Raw genomic sequence first — 20,574 nt, 5'->3', positions numbered from 1 at the left:
TAAACCTCATTCTACCTACTGTGACTCCAGCTGCTTCTTCGTGTTTTCTTTCTGTGCTTCATTTTGAGCGAATTCTTGAGGACTCTCTTCCAGTTTACTTGGGCTCTCCAGCTGTGTCTAATCTGCTTTAAAAAAAAAAACCTTTGAATTTTTAATTTCGCTCTGTAGAAGTCATGTTTGTCTGTTTTTCAAACCTGTCTGCTCCTTTTTGATAGCATCTTATTTCTTTTGTTTAAAATTCTAATTTTTATTTCTTTGAAATGTTTAAACAGGCTTTCCTTTATGATCTGTATGCAGGAATAATGATCTGAAGTTACTACTGGAGATGGCTTATGCTACAGTTAGGTGTTCCTTCAGATTCTTGTACTTAGAGGCTTATTTCCTTGTGGATTTTTAAATTTTGTATTGTGAGCCCATAGTTAGATTTTCTCTGTGGGAATTCTGTAAAGACCGGGCTGAGGGTGTGCCCTCCAGAGGAGATCTGCATTTGTTGCCGGCGGGAGTTGTGTAATTCCCTGGCTTGTGGTTTCTCACAGTTGTTCTATAAACGGTCAGACCCCAGACTCACTTGCAGTGGGCCTCAGTGATCACAGTCAACTTGGTCGCTTCCTCTACTCTGAGTCAAGGTGAAGGTAGAGAAGGTCCCTTTCTTTCCCTGATCTGCTCTTTCAGTGAGGGTACAGTCCTTTCCTCATGCCGTTAGAACCCCACAGAAGCAGACAGTCCACGGGCAGCCGAGGCTTCGATGTCTGTTCAGTACCCGGGTTTCCTGGTCTCTCTTTGCCTCTGGTTCCTGCTGCTGGCTCTGTTTTCTTCCACTGAGCATACCATGCATTTGCAGAGATATTTTATTTTAACATTATACTAGGAGGTTTATAAAGACATTAGTTCCACCCCCTCCCGAAGATTCTTGCAATCGCCTCCTGTTTTTCCTATCTCCAGTTTTTGTTCCTGCCTGTTAATTTTTGTGAAATTGTATTTCTATCCTATCATACTCATATTTCCAGACTTTTAAGTGTCATGTGTCAGCCCAACATTCTGATATGTCTGGTCCAGTGTACTTCAACATTATGTGATGGTTTCTTCATGGAAACCTTCCACTCCAGCCATACCGCCTCACCTACTGTTCCTTGAATGTCCTCGATCCTCCCCTCGCTGCCCTTGCTTAGGCTGATTCCGCTACCGGATGAAGCCTCGGGTCCTTTATATTCTTCTGCACGTGTGTTTATGCGCACGTGTTTCTCTCCTGCCTCTCACTCTTCATAGTGTACCTCTGCACTTTGAGTCCTTGGGGAGTAGACGCCGTGATGGAGCCAAACGTCAGAGATGTATTTGGGGTGGTGGCTGTGAAGATCAGAGGGAGAGGAGCAGGGGTGGGCAAGGAACGCCCTCAGACCCCCGTGCAGGTGTAACACCTGGGAGAGGCGAGTGGGAAGGAAGAGCGGTGCGTTTGCCTGCGGTGCAGCTCCACAAAGGGGCGGCCGGCCCAGCAGCGAGTGCCAGGCCAAGATTCCACATCAGCCGTTCCCACGTTGGGCAGAAGTGGCCAGCTCTGTGCTCAGTTGTTGGCTCCCCTGCAGTGGGTTCCGAAGGTGCCGTGGCCTGCTGGGCATGTTCTGTTTCTGACTAGTGTGCTCTGTGGCTGCCATGTGTCTGTGTGGCACGTGGTCACCGACTGAACAATATGGTATTCAGTCCTTAAAAACAGATATACGTGTGTACAGGAAATTGAGGTTTACAGAAAAATTGAGCAGAAAGTACACAGAGTTCCCATATTACCCATCCACCCCTCCCACACACATAACCTTCCCTGCTATGGACATCCCCCAACAGAGTGGTATGCTTGTTAACAGCTGATGGGCCTACACTGACCCCTCGTTATCAGCCAAGGCTCATAGTTTACGTTATCGTTCACTCTTGGTGTTGTACATTCTGTGGATTTTGACAAACGTGTAATGACACATATCCACCATTACACTATCCTACGGAATGGTTTCATGGCCCGAAGGACCCTCTGTGTTCTGCCTACCCGCCCCTCTCTCCCCACTAATTCCTTGTGGAATTAGAACTAAAAACACTGATTTTTTTTTTTCTTGTCTCCATAGTTTTAGTTTCTCTAGAATGCCAGATAGTTGAAATCATATATTATGTAGCTTTTCATATAGGCTTCTTTCACTTAGTAATATGCATTTAAGTTCCTTCAAGTCTTTTCATGGCTTGATAGCTCATTCCTTTTAGCGCTGAACAATATTCCATTGTCTAAATATACCTCATCCGGTATTTTTTTTTTTTTAGAATGTGTGCGTGGGGGGTTGGGGGAGGGGCAGAGGGAGAGAGAGAATCCCAAGCAGTCTCCCCACCCAGCACAGAGCCCGACTTTGGGGCTTGATCTCATGGTCCTGAGATCATTACCTGAGCCAAAATCAAGAGTTGGTTGTATAACCCACTGAGCTACCCAGGCAGCCCATCATCCAGTATTTTTGATTGCTCTTTTACATATATGCCTGATCTCTTTTAAAACATTTTTTTTTTTTTAAAGATTTTATTTATTTATTCGACAGAGATAGAGACAGCCAGCGAGAGAGGGAACACAAGCAGGGGGAGTGGGAGAGGAAGAAGCAGGCTCATAGCAGAAGAGCCTGATGTGGGGCTCGATCCCAGAACGCTGGGATCACGCCCTGAGCCGAAGGCAGACGCTTTAACCGCTGTGCCACCCAGGCGCCCCTAAAACATTTTTTTGACCGAACTGTAAGATGTAAACTCTAGGTACAGAAACATCATTCTTTTTATCCCCCACAAAACTTAAACAGTGTCGTAATCTCAGTGTCTATTTGATGAGTATTGGTTTAATGAATAACATGCGATACCCTAATAGTACTCACTTTTTTTTGGAAAGATAAACTTCTAGCTGCTTCTTATCATCATCAAAAATATTTGAGCCGCAAATTATAGTCACAAAGGCACTATATATATTTTATCTTATTTTAGTTTGGTTTATTTTATTTTAAGCAGGCTCTGTGCTCAGCATAGAGCACAACATGAGGCTTGAGCTCACCACCCTGAGATCAAACACCTGAGCTGAGATCAAGAGTCAGGTGTTTAACCAACTGAGCCACCCCAACTGCCCATATCTGTTTAGTTTCTTAGTATGGGGACAAGCACTGTTTCAGGCTCTTGCCTGTGTATATAAAATAAGAAAGTCGTTTGGGAATGGGAGGTTTCATGGCTAACATCAGGAATTGGTAGCTGAGTTCAAAGTGAGGAAACAGAACTGTTTCCTGCAAAGCAGGAAGAAGTATTTTACTGTAGCCATTCAGTGAGATCTTCTGATCCAGCTCTCTCCTTTTATTCACGAGAAAATGAAGACCTGGAAAGCAAAATGAATATATCTGAGCTCACAGAACTTATGTGTGTCTGGACTGGAACTAGAAACTCAGTCTTGTCCTAAGAGATTACCTTTTAGACATCTACCTACATATCCATCCTTATTTAAACAAAACTATCTTTTATTCATATTTAAATAAATGCTACCTTTACCTTGTCTTAAAAGGTTAAAAACAGGTTGATATTTCATGCTGTGGAATAAAGTAAGGACTGTGAATCAAGGGCACAGGGATGTTGGAAATGATAAATCGATTGGTACCATGGGTTGATGCTCATTGGTCATTTTTCAAAAGCCACTACTAAGAACCACCATCAGGTTTCTGTTGTTGTGGGTGGCCGGCTCTCTCTTCTTTGACTACGTTCATTCCTTTGCATAGAACCAGAACATCTAAAAAGTTTTGTTTTAGACCAGATGCCCCTTACATAGGCATTCGCTTTTGCGGCCCTTGAGGTACTTGATACTTGTGATGGTAATACTGAGCGATCTATGTCGCAGAGGAGTATTGTTTTAGAATAACTTAGCTGAGTGACAGTTAATCGTCTGGTTGTACTGCACCAAGGGTTACGTTTTAGTCATGTGCAGCGTTTCCTTTTGAGTGCTATTGGATTCCTCCAAGGCACCAGCTGAGTAAGTGTTCCATGCTGGTGACCGCGTATTTGCTTAGGGCAGCCGACTGGAGGAAGGCCTAGAAGTGGTTGGGGTTGTGCGAGTGTATTTGAGGTAAAAAGCCATATCGCTAGAAGTTTTAAAGAAAAACTGTTCGCCCCTGCTGTCTCCCACCTACCAGCTACTCATTCCAGTTTCCCAAGAAAGTAATTATAGTACGGGTCTTTGCTGTTAATTTGCTGTCCGTATTTTTTTTTTTTCCTGGCAAATGAAAATCCTTGAAATTTGGTACTTATTGAGAACCCTGGGTTTTAGACTTTTAGTTCAAATTTTTGTTTCATGTTTGTTTGTGTGTTTTTAAAGATAACCCAGGAGGGTTTCAGCTGTGTTTTCTGTTTGAATTTTAGATAAGCTGCTGCCAGGTGAGGAAGGAGCCCTTCGGCTACACCTGATGCATTATTGCGAAGCGTGCACGGCACCTAGAATGCCCGAGTTCATTCTGTACGCCTTCCATAGCGCCTACCGGAGACTGCCGTGGAGGGACCTGCACCCCGACCAGATGCTCATGGAGGCCTTTTTCAAAGTAAGCCCCTGCTCTCCGTGTCACGGCCTGGCTTCTAGGGAGCAGCCCGCTCGCTATGGTTCTCGGGCATGGCTGCAGCGGCTGCCAGAGTGGACCGTGCCGGCATTCTGTGTTGCCCGAGTGGTGCTTGTGAGAAGCAGCATTGCATGGAAATCCTTTCACTGCGGGAGTAGGTGCCTGGAAGACATTTGGAGGACCGTTTTTAAACCCAGGGAAAGATTTTGGCTGTCGTATGGCTGTCACCCCTGGACTTTCGTAATATTATTGTATGAGTACATAGTTTCATGACTTCGTCATGCTCAGTCTTGGTGTCTCTGGGTTTGCACCTTTTTCTAGGACAGTATCGTCAGGCTTACATGTTGTTAAATGTTCTATTTAAAGCAAAATGTAATTGGGACTCAAGCCATTAGTTTCTTTAAGCGGTTACATAAGGGAATAATGCTGTGGGAGTTAAAAGTGCATCATAACAACCAATGATGCATCATAATCAGATAAAGACCTGGGATGAGGGGCGCCTGGGTGGCACAGCGGTTGGGCGTCTGCCTTCGGCTCAGGTCGTGATCCCGGCGTTATGGGATCGAGCCCCACATCAGGCTCCTCCGCTAGGAGCCTGCATCTTCCTCTCCCACTCCCCCTGCTTGTGTTCCCTCTCTTGCTGCCTGTCTCTATCTCTGTCAAATAAATAAATAAAATCTTTAAAAAAAAATAAAAAAAAATAAAAAAAAAAAAGACCTGGGATGACTTGGAAAAATTGCTAATATGTGTGTGAGTCTTAGCAGTAGAAGCAGTAGTTGCAAAGGACAGCCCCAGTAGTGTCACTTACATAGTGCCTGGCATTTTTGTCGTTTTGTTGTTAAGTTTCCATTTTTAAAAACCCATTATCATCTTGTCTTAGCTTTTTATAGTCATTTCAGTTTATTTATTCGGAGTGTCCAGTTCTTTCGTGTTTACTTTTCACTTGACGTCACATTGATGACTGCGACACCATAAGGGCTTTAATTCCCGCGGGTCCGCGGTGGTCTCTGACAGTCTGTGACATGGACTGCGGTCTGCCAGCGCTGCCCGTGGAGAGCACCCCGGGCTGCGCTTGTTGGCCGCTCCTCTGTAGCCACGCTCCAGGGAAAGCCCAGGACAGCTGTCTCAGAAATAAAAGCTTAGGAATGACTTTATAGCCAGGTTTAGTATATGAGATAGGTCCTGAGTAGATGTTTAGCACCAGTATGAACATGGAAGAGAACGTTTGTTTAACGAGCTGTGGGATAGCTTTAAGTAAGTGGGTGGCCTCAGCTGTGTGACAGATGAAATGGGAGCATGGCCTGTAAGGGTTGCTGTAGACTCAGTGCCTCTAGGAATTGTAGTCTAATGAGAGATGATGCTAACATGGCCGGAAACGGGAAGACTTTCAGTTCTGTGTGTCTTGCTGGAGTAAGAAGGGATGTGTTTTGAGGGGTTTGGAGTGAGGATAGAGAACAGGTGATAAAGGAGGATGAGGAATCATTTTCTGAAAGGGAAACGAAGAAGCAGTTAGCATGATATAGTGATGGTAGTCACGGGAGGGCATGAATCATCACCAGATTGCATTGACTGTGATTTTATAAATGGAGTAGAGCTTTTTAATCTTCATTTTAAATAGAAAAATTTATAGCTAGCCATGTTTTATTTTAAACAGGCTGTTGAAATGGGCTAATAAGAGGTAATTCCGACATTGATTATATACTGTAAAATACATTTACCACCCCCCCAAACAATCCCTAATATATTTTAAATATATTGTAAACAGGATTTAATTAAACATTATGCAGTCATCAAAAATTATAAAACCTAATGATGTGGAGACATTTTTATAACATAATGTTATACCAAAAGGCAGTATAAAAATTACATATGATGATATAATGGGTCTCAAAGTATGGTCCTAGGACCAGCAGCATCTGCACCAGCTGGGAGCTTGTTAGAAATCTAAATTCCTGCTCTCACCCTAGATGTAGGAATATAAAATTCTGGGGGTGGCGTCTCACAGTCTGTGTTTCAGTGAGTCCTCCAGGTGGTTCTCATGCACGATCAGCTTTAGGAACTACTGACTAGTAGATCTCAACCTTTGTTCTGTCCTAGCCCATCTGAGGACTGTGATAGACTCCCCTGAGCAGTGGTGACTGACTGTGGCAGGGATTTGCCTCCCTGGTTAAAGCTAGGGAAGGTCATTCCTCTCCTGTTTAGAATTAGTGGAATATAAATAATGAACTCTAAGCAAGCTGAAAAATGTACGCATTCACTGAGCATGGAAGAAAAAATATTACAAATATTAACTCTAAATCTTTGTGGAGAAGGATTCATAGATNCCCATAACGCCGGGATCACGCCCTGAGCCGAAGGCAGACGCTTAATCGCTGTGCCACCCAGGCGCCCCCATAGATGATTTTTATAGTCTGGGAAAAAAGTTATTTTTTAATTTGGAAGCATTGATTTATACACATTTTTAACAACACAGGCAGTTTAAAGGAAAACACTGATTTTGATTCATTTCTCTTTAAGGTGGAACGAGGAAGCCCCAAGAGCTGCTTCTTATTTTTAGGGTCTGTCCTGTGTGAAGTCAACTGGGTCAGTGTGCTCTCTGATGCCTGGAGCCCCAGCCCCCGCCCAGAGACCCGGGGCATGATTGTCTGCCTCCTTTTCATGATGATTTTATTGGCAAAGGAAGATCAGCTGGTAGACCAAGCAGTAAGTTTGGAGAGCCTGTGATGGAGACTTGGCAAGGCTTCCTAGGTCCTCACTCCCTACGAGGTTGTAACTTTTCATTTGTTTCCCTAACACCTCTATTAGTGTGAATATCTGCCTGGCATATGGGATGTGCCTTCAGCTGGTGCCCGATTTTCTGGGATCGTTCATAATCTGATTCTGGATTATGAAGGGAAGCACACTGAGTGAGAGTATACAAGTCAGTTTTATTTTACCTCTCATTAATTGCTAGTTCTGCCACTAGATCTGAGACTTCCTTTGAAGATTGGGTTCTGACTACTTACAGATTTTAAAGTTCATGTGTTTTTGCCAAGACCTCGGTTATTCCTTTCACCAGTACTTCTAGCTTCAGTAAATACTTACTTGACATCTTAACTGTTCAGTGCTTACCATAGGCCATCTTAGTGATCCTTCTGTAGACCAGAGACACATATTTTGGGGCAGCTGAGAACTCTGAAACTAAAGGAATATGTGTTTTATTTTTAGGATTCACCTCTCCTGAACCTCCTTGGACAAACAAGCTCACTCTCGTGGCATCTTGTGGATACCGTGTCCTACCAGAGCGTGCTCAGTTATTTCAGCAGCCATTACCAGCCAGCCATCATCCTGGCAAAGGAATCTTCTGCGGAATTAATCATGAAGCTCCTACGAGTGTCTGCCGGCCTTTCCATTCCTACTGACAGCCAGAAACATCTTGTAAGTTGAGTGGGTGCTTTCAAAGGCAGAGTGTTCTTCAGGGTTGTGGGAGTGGGGGTGCTACTAAGGACAGTGTCAAACCTTGTGATGGCTCAGTTGGAAAAGTTAGAGGGTGTGTACCATTGTGTACTTCTATTTTGTCATCCCCGATCTTTTAGTTTTAATTATCTCTCGTGGTAAACCTTCACTTACTAGCAGTACCACGCGCTAATAAGAGGTCAGAAGGATTGAGGGCAGCAGCTGTGGGTTTAGAGATCTGGTTGTCATTGGTAGCAGAATGGCCGCAAAGTTATGAGCATGAGTTTGAAGTCTGGACAGACTCTGGTCCCCAGCTCACTACCATTCTGACATTGGTTTTCTCATCTGAATTGGAAATAATACTTTGCCTCAAAGTGTTGTGAGAATTAAGTTAGGTGATGAACATAAAAGTTTTTGGAAAAGTTGCTGGCAAGTAATTAGTGTGTAGTTAATGTTGCTATTGATAAAGTGAAAAAGGAAGATTGTTCTGGAATTTGGGAGAATGTGGGTTCTGGTGTAAGTATTACCACAGATTTGCATATCTCTAGACACAGGGCCCTTAGACACACACCTGTCTTCACGTGGCCTCCTGCTCTGTCCTCGCCTCTCCCTCCGAAGCATTCAGAGCAGTGACATGCTCCCAGAGAATACTCAGTTAACACTGCTCACATGGATTCGTATGAATGCTCCTTTTCTTGTTTGTCAGGATGCAGTTCCAAAGTGCCGAGCCTTCACTCATCAGATGGTTCAGTTCCTCAGCTCCCTGGAACAAAATGGAAAAATCACCTTAGCAGTCCTAGAAAAGGAGATGTCTAAGCTCTTGGATGATATCATCGTCTTTAACCCACCTGGTGAGTGGCCACGGGCAGTCATGTCTTCATTCAGTGGGTGAATCCCTGCTGGGTGAGGCCTAGTGAGAGCAGGGGGCTGGGCAGGACACTTTCAGTCTTATTCCTAGAGAAGTGGTGCTCGGAGAGAGGACGGGCCCCAGGGACACTGTCATCTCAGCACCAGGGGAGGCACAAATGCTAAGAACTTGAGGAGGGGATGACATTGTCGGATGCTGATGTGAGATTAACAGGACTGAGGACTAAGCTAGATGGCTGGATTTAATAAGTAGGAGGGCACCGGCTGGTGAGCCACATTCCGAGATGCTTTCGCTCTTTGCTGGGAGAGCCCTTCAGAATCTCCTGTAGATGTGTAAAGAAACTGTGTGTGGAGAACTCATGCTCCCATAGTTTGGTGGGCTGGGTATCCTGACTGCTTCTGCTGAAAACAACTAAGAAAGCTGGACAAAATGCTTTTAAGAAACCAACAATGAAACTCGTCATGAGGTGGAAAATCTTAGAAGTCAGAAGCGAAGTGAAAGGAGGAACCCGTAAAGGTAGATGGAGGGCTGGGGCTGGCTTCCCCCTTGAAGGCTTTTATGGAACTGTCTTAGACTGGGGTGGGGGTGGGGCGCTAGAGCCCAGGGTCTTCCGGAGATGGGGACCTAAAAGGAGCTCATATTTATCACCCACAGGATAACATCCTCAGTGTCAGGATGAGGCAGAGATAAACCTGCCTCTGGGAGAGGAGAGCAAATACAGTGATCTGTTTGACCTGGGTGTTGGGTCAGATGTCTGTGTGGTGGGGAAAGAGCTACCTCTTTTGAAAATTAGTAGGCGTAAGTTGACCCTCATGTGGGTTTAGACATAAATTCCTACTACCTAGACTGTCCAGAGAAAAATCCGTCAACCTGGGAACTGAGTACAAGTTGTTCTGGGTTGACAATGCCATTAGATGCCCGGTGGAAAGCACGCACAGAGCCACGTTGGAGAAACCTATCTTCAGCTCTGGCCTCAGAGTTCCAAGGAATATGAACTCAGTAGGAAAAAAAAAAAAATCATAAAGCATACAAGGAAACAAGGCACCACAAGCAAGTCAGCAGAGAACGACTTAAGATACTGGAATAATTAGCACAGTAAACAAAAAAGTATTTTTATCTATTTGATGAAATAAGAGAGATTTGAAAATGTCTGTAGGAGCAAGAAATTATAGAACTACACAGCTTTGAGAGAGAATCCAATATTCTAGAAATGTAAAATATAACACTTGTAATAAACACTTACTGGGTAAGTTTAGGAGCAGGCTCAGCTCATCTGAAGAGATTAGTGTACTGGAGAATACATATAAAGACGGTGTCCAGAACGTAGAACAGACAGAGAAAGAACGTGGAAGCGAGGTTAGAGGGCCTTAGGGACAGGCTGGGAAGATGGAACATACATGCAATCGTCCAGTCGGAATTCCCAGAGAGGACAGGCAGAACTGGGAGGGAGCCAGTAATAGCCAGAGACAGCAGGGCTGAGAATTTTCCAAGGCCGATGAACACCACACTCCTTAGATTTAGTGAACCCAGCAAATCCTAAGCAGGACAGAGAAATTCACATCTCTGCACACTGTCACACTGTGGTGACGCTGCGTGAGCACCAGGGACAAAGGAAACAACTTTCACGTTCAGGGAGGAGGGGCGGATGGACAGACACCTACAAAGGAACAACATTTGCACTGACTGCCGACTTCTCAGTCTAACAAAGGAAGCTAAGACAATGGAACAACTTTGGTGTGCTGTGAGGAGATGACTTGTAACCTGGAGCTGTAAACTAAGAGAAACCATCTTTCAAGGATGAGGGTGATAGAAAGATATTTTCATTGAAAACTGAGAGTGTTTGTCCTACGACATCACTGAAGGAAATCCTAAAGCATGTTCTTTAGGTAGAAGTAGAGTGATCACAGGTAAAAAGGCTTGGATTATAAACAGGAAGTGTAAACAGAGAAAGTGGTACAATGTTAGGCACATATGGAAAACTATAGTAATTATGCATTTAGGGGTTTAAAAAGCAAAAGATAAAGTTAAACTATATGACTACAAGTATATATAAGTTAGGAAGGAAGTTGAGTTAAAACCATTCTAAAGTTTTAGTATTTTTGAGACGGTCAATAAATTGATCAAATTTACATCTTGATAAAATGTGAATGTTGAAATTGCTAAGAAATTCACTAAAAGAATAGAAAAAAAATGTATAATTTCCAAGTTAGTGGAGGGAGATAAAAAGGAATGGCCAAAATGCATTCAGTCCAAAGAAGGCAAGAAAGCTTGGAGAAGGTGAGAAAAATAACCAAAATAAGATGGTAAAATTTAAGTACATCAGTAAATGTAAATGGACTGATACTCGGCTTTAAAGACAAAGTTTGTCAGACTGAATTAATCATGAACAACATCCAGCTTTAAGCTATTTCTAAAAAGTACATATAGAGCATAGTATATAGAAAGCTTTCTATAAGGCAGTCGTATCAGGCCATTATTAAAATAGAAAGCTGGTGTAGTAGATTAATATTGGACAGATAGGACTGTGAGTCAGAAGGTATCACAGAGCCAGATGATCTCTAGGGTGTTTTCCTGCTTTGAAGTTCCATGACAAAAAAATAAATAGGGATAAAGAGAGTCTTTGGAAATTGATAGAAGGTTTAATTCACCAGCAGGATATAATAATGATAAATGTATTTGTACCTAATAACACAGTAGCAACAGCAAATACCTGAGGTGAAAACTGACAAAATTAAAAAGAGAAGAGAAAAGTCAAATTCACTCACAGTAAGAGATTTTGCCACATATCTCACAGTAATTAATGAAGTCAAAGGAGAATCAGTAAGGCTTTAGGAAGTCTGAAGGGCCCCGCGGGTTATACTGCACATGTGGACAAGGGTTTGCCCTGTACATGTGGAACTCTCACAGTGTGAGTCCCCCACAATGGGTAAGGAACCTCACCGTTGTTCAGCTTAAAGCCAGTCTCCACCAATCCCAAAGGACTGGTGTGCAACAGACCACACGTGTTCTAACCACACAGTGCAGTGAATTTAGGAATCAGTAACAAAATATAACCATACCCTGGAAATTAAGAAGCAGACTTTTAAGTAACAGATGATGGCCAAAGAAACAATCATAATAGAAATTTAGAAGATTTGGAACTGGATAAAAAACCAGAATGCATCCAAACTTGTGGGATGCAGCTAAAGTGGCGCTTAGTTTCTTGGCCTTCAATGCTTATATTAAAATTTTTAAAAGATGAAGGTTATAAGATATGAATTCAGCTTAAGAAGTTATAAAAAGAATAGCAAAATACAACCAAAGACTGTAGAAAGAAAGAGATAATAATCCAGAGAAGGTAAGTAGGAAGAGAGTGAGTGTGAAGAACAATGGAAGTGGCAGATAAATGCGTAGGCGAATCCACGTGAAAAGTGACTGTCTAAAACAATAGTAAAATGCCTCCCGGGGCTAAGGCCCCAGCAGGGAGAGCTGATAGGAGTTAGAATGTTACAGAGCCCTTGCACTGTCTCAGAGCCAGTTAACATCAGACTTTGAAAAGTCAAGAGTGCGCGTGTAATTGGTAAGGCAGCCACTGTAAGAATGTTGGAATGGTGTTTAGCTTCCAGACCAAAAGAGAAAAAGTAGAATAAGAAATAATGAAGTAAAAGAGAGAAAAGGGGATGTAGAATTGGAGGAAGAAATGGAAAGTATATTGTAAGATCGTAGATTTAGACCCAGTTACATCAGTAATTACATTAAATATGAGTGACTAAAATTATCACACTGGATAAAAAAGGGGGAAAAAGACAACCCAGTAGAAAAAATGAACAAGACCCTTGAATTTGACATTCTACAAAAGAGAGTTCTACAAAAATGACCGTATATTTATGGAAAGGTGCTAACCATGTTACTAATCAGGGAAATGCCAATTAAAACCTTAGTGACAGATGATGACACATCCCCCAGAATGAGTACAGTTAAGAAGGTTTCGATACAGAGTTGGTGAGTATATGGTACAGTGTAACTCATGTACTGCTGATCACAGAGGAAATTGGTACAACCATTTTTAAAAGTTTGGCATCTGTCATCTACTGTTTGCATATCCTATGACTCAGAATTCTGCTCCTTGGAGTATTCTAGAAGAAATGCACCTGTGCCCTGGGAAACTGAGGGGATCCAAAACTGGAAACAACCCATGTGTTCAGTAGAAAGGATGAATTGTATATTCGTATAATAGAATACAGCAGTGAAAACCTGCCACCACATGGATGAATCTCACGAACATTTTAATGTTTACTTAAATACTGTTTGAAAATAGGCAGCTGCAGTATTTAGGGACGTGTAGCAATTGAGAGCTGGTGTCACTGAGTTGGAATTGGTGAACAAAAAATCAGCTGAAATTTCTTGACCATATCTGCAATATAGCTTTACCACACAGGGTATATAGTATGTTAGTTAAAGCAGATTCTGGAACCAGACTGCATGGGTTTTCTACCTGCTAACTGTGTGATCTTGGACAAGTTGTATAACTTCATCTGCAAAATGGGGATAATAGTCGTACCTGTTTCATATGGATATTGTAAGCATGGAATGAGCTAGCGCACCTGACCTTTTAGCATCAGCCCTTCTAGCCAGTAACGTCCCGTCAATGTTAAAGGAAAAAAAGAAAGAAAAATTAGCAGGCAATACCGGAGAAATGGTTTTAGAGTTAATCAAATGTGTTTAGGCCATGAAGGTCAGATAATAGCTGGCCAAACACAGGAGAGGGGGGTGTTCTAGAAAGATCTTCATCAGAAGAGTGATAGGATCAGATCTGGTTTTTAAGAAGACATTCGTTGGTTGTGTTGATGCATAGGGAAAGGAGAGGCTGGGATCTATTAGGAGGCTTGCTATAGGAGTTTGTTGTTCTAGGAGTCATGGTTAAATTAGGCGCATTATTAAAATTACAATTGCTTTTGAGCTGAAATTCAGAGATAAGGCCTTAGAGAAGAATGCCTGTACCCATAGGAATGCATGACAAAATACACACTCACACACATCCGTTGTTGAACTTACATCTAGAAATTTGGTTTCTGAAGTCCTTGCTTTGATTGTAAGTAGGTCTTAGAGTAACATTAAGTTAGAGTTTATTGAACGCTTGCAGGTCGGCGAGTTTGATTTGATAGGTGTGGGGAGTAAGACCCAGACTCCCCTGCTCTCACTGATGTGAATACGGAAGTCTTGTGGTGACAAAGCCCCACTTCTGTTCCATTAAAACATTTTACCTAGCTCAGGAGAGCGAGAAGTAGTTGGCAAAAACTATAGCTTGTTGACGAATTTTCTCCACAAACTTCTGGTGAAAAAGGTTTTCTGTCTTGGGATGTAAGGAAGAAATCCACCTCAGTAACCTGCCCATTTGCAGGTGTTTTGTACAATGAATTTGCTTTTTCTTACATGCTGTGCTCTTTTCATCCCTCAATTTTTTTGAAAGACCCATTTAAATTTTCAGTCTGTCCACTTTTCTTATTCTAAGAAAACAAGGAAATAAGAGCTGTTTTTAAGTTAAGCTCTTTTAAGAAGGCTTAAAAGGTGTTTCTTTTCCTTTTATATTTTGTCTTAAGTAATAACCTCTATTCTTGTAAATCACTCCAGAATATTGACAGCTTTGGCAGTAGTGAGGGTGAAGGTATTTTTTGTAGTCAGTTTACCAGGTGACTTCTAAGATCTGTGTATTTGGTTTTCCAAATGAGCAAAGTTTGGAAGCTAAAGTCTTTAAGCACGTTCTGTTAAATACTTTAGTCTTTCACGCCAGCTTGATACATCTCTTTATTAAAGTATTGCTCGGCCACCTGCTGTAACCAGGGGTCTCTCAGTGGTTCCTACTGTGCCCTTACAAAGTACTGATGTGCTGCATGCTGTCCTTAACATCTAAGCACCATCCAGAGTATTTTTTCTGGTCCTTTAAGTTCAGCCAGTAGAATCATAAAATGGGCCTGGAGTGCAGCCGAGGTTGCCCACATTCTGTCGCTGTTCCGGCAGTCTCTCACGGTATGTGTGTGTGTGTGTGTGTTCCCCCGCAGACATGGACAGCCAGACCCGCCACATGGCCCTCAGCAGTCTCTTTATGGAAGTCTTAATGATGATGAACAATGCGACTATTCCCACGGCAGAGTTCCTCCGGGGCAGTGTCCGGACCTGGATTGGGCAGAAAGTGCACGGGCTGGTGGTCCTGCCCCTCTTAACAGCAGCCTGTCAGAGCCTGGCTTCCGTCCGCCACATGGCTGAGACCACGGAAGCCTGCATCACTGCCTACTTCAAAGAAGGTACGCAGCTCTCTTTAGGTTGGTCCTTTCCAGGGGAGGGTGAAGCTTTGTCAGAAGGAGGTACCTTTCCAGACCCTCCCCGATGGGTGATTGCACCGCTCAGATTTCCTTGGTAATGTAGCTGATACTTCAGGATGTATTTTGTTTGCAAAGATCTGCAGTTAGCAGGAGAACCTATGGCCCATGTCTGTCAGTACAACCATGTTTCCGTGGAGGGAACCACTAATTCATTTTACAGTGGTTTTGGACGTCAGACTGGCCCTTTTATGGTAGGCACGTTGTATACGTCACAGGCCTAGCCATGCTCTTCAAAACAAATGTTATAACCAGAATCTTTATAGTAAGACCCACTATGTTATTTTTCTCCATTTTTGTCACTTGTTAAAATGAGTTTTCATGTAAGTCTTTTATTGTTTTTTGTCAATATTACAAAGAGGTCAATCCCCACCCCGCCCCCATCTTTTAAAAATCTTTCATATTCCCTAACCTCCCTCTAAACTCTGATTCTGGAAACAACGTGGTCTGATTAAAAAGAATGGCTTGGATTAGCGTTACTCAACTCTGATACCTGGATACACAATAGGAGAGAAAGAAGGGTGTTAGAGCAAGAATGCCAGGAGGTGCCCGTAACCTGCCCCTTCCCTTTCTTGGCAATCCATGACCTGTCCCCGTGTCCCCCCATGGAAGGTGCTGTGCACTTCACCATCTCCCCACCGTCATTCCCCACAAAGACTTGAGAACCGTTAGGATAACACTCTGCTTCAAATTCATTCATGTTACAAAATCAAGAAAAAATTGTTTTCAATTTCCATTGAGGTGTGAATCCAACTAAGCTTTCAAAAGGGGAAATACTTCAGTTGGCTAGAATAATAATAATTTTCCTTGGAAAAGCATAAATTTTCATAACATACTTAAAAGGTATTAGATGAAGTTAAGACCCTTAGATGACTGGACAGGCAGTGTCTACCTGCGATTTTAACGAGCGTGAAACGAGGAGAAGGGTGAGTCTGAGAGCACAGTCCTCAGTCCTGACTTTGGCCCCCCAACAGTGGCTAGCAGGGGCACAGGCACTCAGCGTGCGGGCTTTCCAGGCTGAGCCACTGGGCACGTTTCTCTTGGGTGGCCTCCGGGGCCCACGTGCACTTGACATGAAGCCTAAACTGGAAAGATTCATGACAGCAGTGAAACCATTTGATTCCTGTTTTTATCTTGTTGTCTTTTCTTGGTGCGCTTTTCTTAGGTTCCCTCAATCAGAATTTTGGATGGGGCCCCATTCTGGTGTCCCTTCAAGTTCCTGAGCTCACCATAGAAGAATTTCTGCAGGAGTGCCTGGCCCTCGGCAGTTACCTGACTCTCTATGTCTACTTGCTTCAGTGTCTAAATAGCGAACAGACTCTCAGGAACGAAATGAAAGTGCTGCTCATCTTAAGCAAGTGGTTGGAACAGGTGTATCCCAGGTTTGTGGGCCCCGCGGCTGCTCTGTCACACTCACTGTATTAGTACTATCATCTGTTAGCCTAAGCTTTGAAAGTACTAAATGTCCCCTATCCTTGAGACTCAAATGTGGACTTTCGGGTCAATGGGAGCGGAAGGAACCCACTTGTAATTCTGTTTTCCTCCTGGGCCCCCCCCAGCTCCGCACAGGAAGAGGCCAAGCTGTTTTTGTGGTGGCACCAGGCCCTGCACCTGTCCCTGATGCAGACGGAGCAGAGGGACTCGGTCTTGATAGAATCTGTTGTTCGAATTCTGCTCATGCTTCAGGGCAGGCTGAGCCTGCTGGCCGAGGAGAGGCTCAGCTCTGGAATTCTGGGGGCAATTGGGCTGGGCCGGAAGTCGCCCCTGTCGAACAGGTAAGGAAGCACCTGCCACTGCTCTTCTAAATGGGCCTCAGCATCTGCTCCTATTTAGGGAACTAAGTTTTTGACTTAAGGGCTAGGGTTCCATCATAGATTAAAGGGGAAAAAATCAACACCTGGTTATGTCTTTATATTTTAAAAAACATGCTTATTTTTTCTCATTTTAAAACAACTTTGTTTTCATGTTTAAGGAATGTTTTCTTAGTAGTATCTCTTGTTGTATTTTGACTCTGTAACCTGACCACACTGCTGATTTCTGTCTGGTTTTGAGCCAGTGACGGTGTGCAAGGTTAGGGTAAATACCCCAGTTAGCTGCTTCACTGCATCCTTGGTCAGGGCCGTCCAGGCCCCACGAGGCACTCAGTCTCCTAGAACTATAAGTCAAGATGAGTTAAAGTTAACTGATAAGAAGGATAAGTAATGAGAAACAAGTCTTAAGTTTTTGTTGCTAAAAAATTCCAAGGCATGAAAGAATTTGCCACTAGCCTCCCATTTTATCTTACTTATTTGCATAATGGTTTTCTTTCCGATCCCTTATCAGTGTTGAGGAGAGTTCTCCTACCATTCTCCTGTCAGCATTCTTGTGGAATAGCCCCCATCCTCTTGTTGCAACTTTAGGGAATCACTCAGTCCAAACCGGTTCACGTCATGTTTCTTTGTTTGTGATGGAATTTAGGAAGACTATGTGATTTTGATTCACTTAAATTGTGGTAGACTACACATAACATAAAATGTATTACAGCAGCTCTTTAAAAATGTGCAAATCAATAGCATTTAGTACATACACAGTGTTGTTGCAGCCATCACCACTGCCTCCTTCCAGAATGGTTCCGTCACCCCAACAGGAAATCCTATACTCATGAAATAGTTACTCCCTAGACCCCTGGCCCCTGCGTCTCTGGCAGCCACTAACTGACTTTCCGACTTATTTATGTCTGTTCTGGACATCTCAATAAATGGAATCATATAGTATGTGGCCTCGTGTCTGGCTTCTGTGACTTAGCATGAAGTTTCAAGACCCACCCACGTTTTATCATGTATGCATACCTCACTCCTTTTAATGGCTGAGTCATATTCCGCTGCGTGATATCCCACATTTTGTTTATCCATTCATCAGTTGATAGGCATTTGGGCCATTTACACTTTTTGGCTGTTGTGAATAGTGCCGCTATGAAATTTGTTTACAGATTTTTGTTAGAACACCTGTTTTCCGTTCTTTTGGGTATATGCCCGGGAGTGGAATTGCTGGGTCATATGGTCACTCTGTTACTGAGAACTGCCAAAACCTATTTTCCTGCACCGTCTCGCACATTCATACCAACAACGTCTGAGAGTTCTGATTACTCTACATGTTTACAACACTTTCATTCTTGAGTCTGAATGTTGTTTATGTTGTTGGGGCAGTGATAATGGAAAGGAAAATTAATGCTCCTTCTTGATCTTTTTTAAGATTTTTCCTGAAAGAGCTAACAGCAACATTAGGTCTGAAATGTGTTTATCTTGTTTTTAAAGGGAAAATGTGGTATTTATTTTAAAATACTTACTTTAATAGTCTTTTACTTCTGACCTCTCCCCGGCACCTAAGGTTCCGCGTGGTCGCTCGAGGCATGGCCGCCTTCCTTTCAGTTCAGGTTCCTTCCGAGGATCAGATCCGTTTGAAGCCTGGCACGGAATTACATCTGACCCCAAAAGCTCAGCAGGTCAGTAAAAACAGCTTTTTCCAGGGTAGGAGTCCTTCAGCCGGCCTGCCCTGGAGGCGGGGAGGGGGCAGCGCTGGTCCTTACACGACAACAGGAGCTGGTCGGTGTGCTCTGCGCACTGGGAAATGGTGACTGCACGTGCCTGCCTCAGATTTTAAACCGTCATTGTAGGCGCTTGCCACGAGCACTGTCACTGCCATCGTAGAAGCAGCAGGGCCGTGGGCAAGCAAGGCAGTCCAGGAGCAGATTTGGTTCTGACGAACATCCCCGTGCTGACCGGCCCCCTGCTGGGGGCTGGGCACTGACACAGGGGTTGGGGCCACAGTGGAGACGATGAGGTTAGCTGAGCTTTAACTTGGAACCAAGGTAGTGGGTCCTGTTCTGTGAGTCTGGTGGTTGACCGTTGCTGGCTGCTTTTGGAATAAACAAACACGGACAGAATGGTAGCTCTGAGAAATGATAGTTGGTTCTAAAAACATGGAAGGCCACATGGCAGTGGTCCCATTCCCGGAACTGGTCTCACCTGTAAACAGGCTGGCTGCGTGCACACACAGGTGTCTCAGAGAAAACGATGGCTAGCATTCTTGGGTCCTACTACGTGCCGGGCACTGTTGTAAGTTTTCTCTCGCTTGGTAGAACCTCATAATCCCCCTGCCCCATAGGGATGGTTCCTCTTCCGGTTGTGTGGTGAGGAAGGGGCGCAGGCAGGGGTGGAGCGCGGTAACTTGTAAGTGCTAGGCGGGGCTCACTCAGCCAGGGGGCTCGGCTTCACGCTCCCTCGGCAGTCCCATCTGTGAATGGCAAGCGCTTACAGCCCCAGCTCTCCCTCCTTCGCAGCCTGGCCGTGTCCAAGCTAGCCACGTGCCAGGTCATCTCTTAGTTATTAAGTCAGCAAGTTCTTCATGGGCTTCTTGGTCTGTATAATACCTGATACTTGTCATGGACTGACCTGACAGCTGCTGTTTGAGTCCCTAAAGTCGTCTCTGAGCCATGTATGAACCCGCCACAGGTGGGCAGGTGGTTCTCCAGACGGCCGGTTGTGAAGTGAGCACGATGCATTTGCGGGTATATTTGAGACATCCATGCGCTTCCGAGGCTGGCAGGTCCCCTGAGCCTCGCCTCTCTGCCTGCATTCCCTTACAGTGACAACTCCCGCCGGTCCCCATTCATTCCTGTTCTTAGGTTGAACTCTCTTCGCACAGCAGTTAGCTTGGTACCCAGATCTCTTCAGTTTATTTTCCACTCCAAGACTTCTTCAGCCCCCTGGCTATTTATTTCTAAGCTGCCAGTTCATTTACCATCCTCAGAATCTTCTCCCTCCTTGTTTACTCAGCCAAGCAAATTCCGCCATTTAATCTACATTCTCTAGTGCCATGGTCCTCCTATCTGAGATGGGAAGGCGTGGGAGACTTTATGGTCGCTTTCACCATCCTGGGCATGGGTGAACCTGTATATTGTTCTGATTTTGTTTTCTCCAAATACAGTCTTTTTTTCAATTCTCACACTATGAAGGAAAGAAATTTTAAAAATTATGGAATTAAAGAATGTAAAGGGGGACATGGGAGCACCTTCGTTGTTTCTGGCAGGCAGAGCCGGAGGAACTTGGTCTATACTTTGTTTGTTGACTGATAGAACTACCTTATTGTTTATCCTCAGCAGCACTTAGACACTGGTTTCTTTTGAATTTCATACAGTTGGTGTAATATGACATGATTTTGTAACCTAAGAACAAACCCAACAGCAAACCAAACATCACACAGGCCATTGGCACCTGGGATTTCCGGTTTGGGCTCTAGAAGGAGAGGCAGCAGGTGATCTGGTGGAGAGGGCTCTGTACTTGCACTG

The 20,574-nt window shown here is 43.8% G+C and overlaps 1 protein-coding gene across 7 annotated transcripts in view; it reads left to right on the top strand.

Annotated features, from left to right (window-relative positions):
• EPG5 (ectopic P-granules autophagy protein 5 homolog) overlaps positions 1–20,574 on the top strand; it is a 103,941-nt gene that overhangs the window by 78,528 nt on the left and 4,839 nt on the right. For 6 of the 7 annotated variants that reach the window (XM_034643074.1, XM_011223501.3, XM_011223500.3 and 3 more), the window contains 8 exons: positions 4,399–4,574; positions 7,107–7,292; positions 7,797–8,006; positions 8,731–8,875; positions 14,931–15,173; positions 16,414–16,630; positions 16,808–17,023; positions 18,615–18,729. In XM_034643074.1, coding sequence (XP_034498965.1) covers positions 4,399–4,574; positions 7,107–7,292; positions 7,797–8,006; positions 8,731–8,875; positions 14,931–15,173; positions 16,414–16,630; positions 16,808–17,023; positions 18,615–18,729 — 1,508 coding nt within the window. The remainder of the gene's footprint in view (positions 1–4,398; positions 4,575–7,106; positions 7,293–7,796; positions 8,007–8,730; positions 8,876–14,930; positions 15,174–16,413; positions 16,631–16,807; positions 17,024–18,614; positions 18,730–20,574) is intronic. The other variant, XM_019798450.2, reaches the window with a different exon arrangement.

This window comes from Ailuropoda melanoleuca, chromosome 14 (assembly GCF_002007445.2).
Source record: "Ailuropoda melanoleuca isolate Jingjing chromosome 14, ASM200744v2, whole genome shotgun sequence".
NCBI lineage: Eukaryota > Metazoa > Chordata > Mammalia > Carnivora > Ursidae > Ailuropoda > Ailuropoda melanoleuca.
Note: the sequence above shows the minus strand (reverse complement) of the source record. Positions and strands in the feature narration are given on the sequence as shown.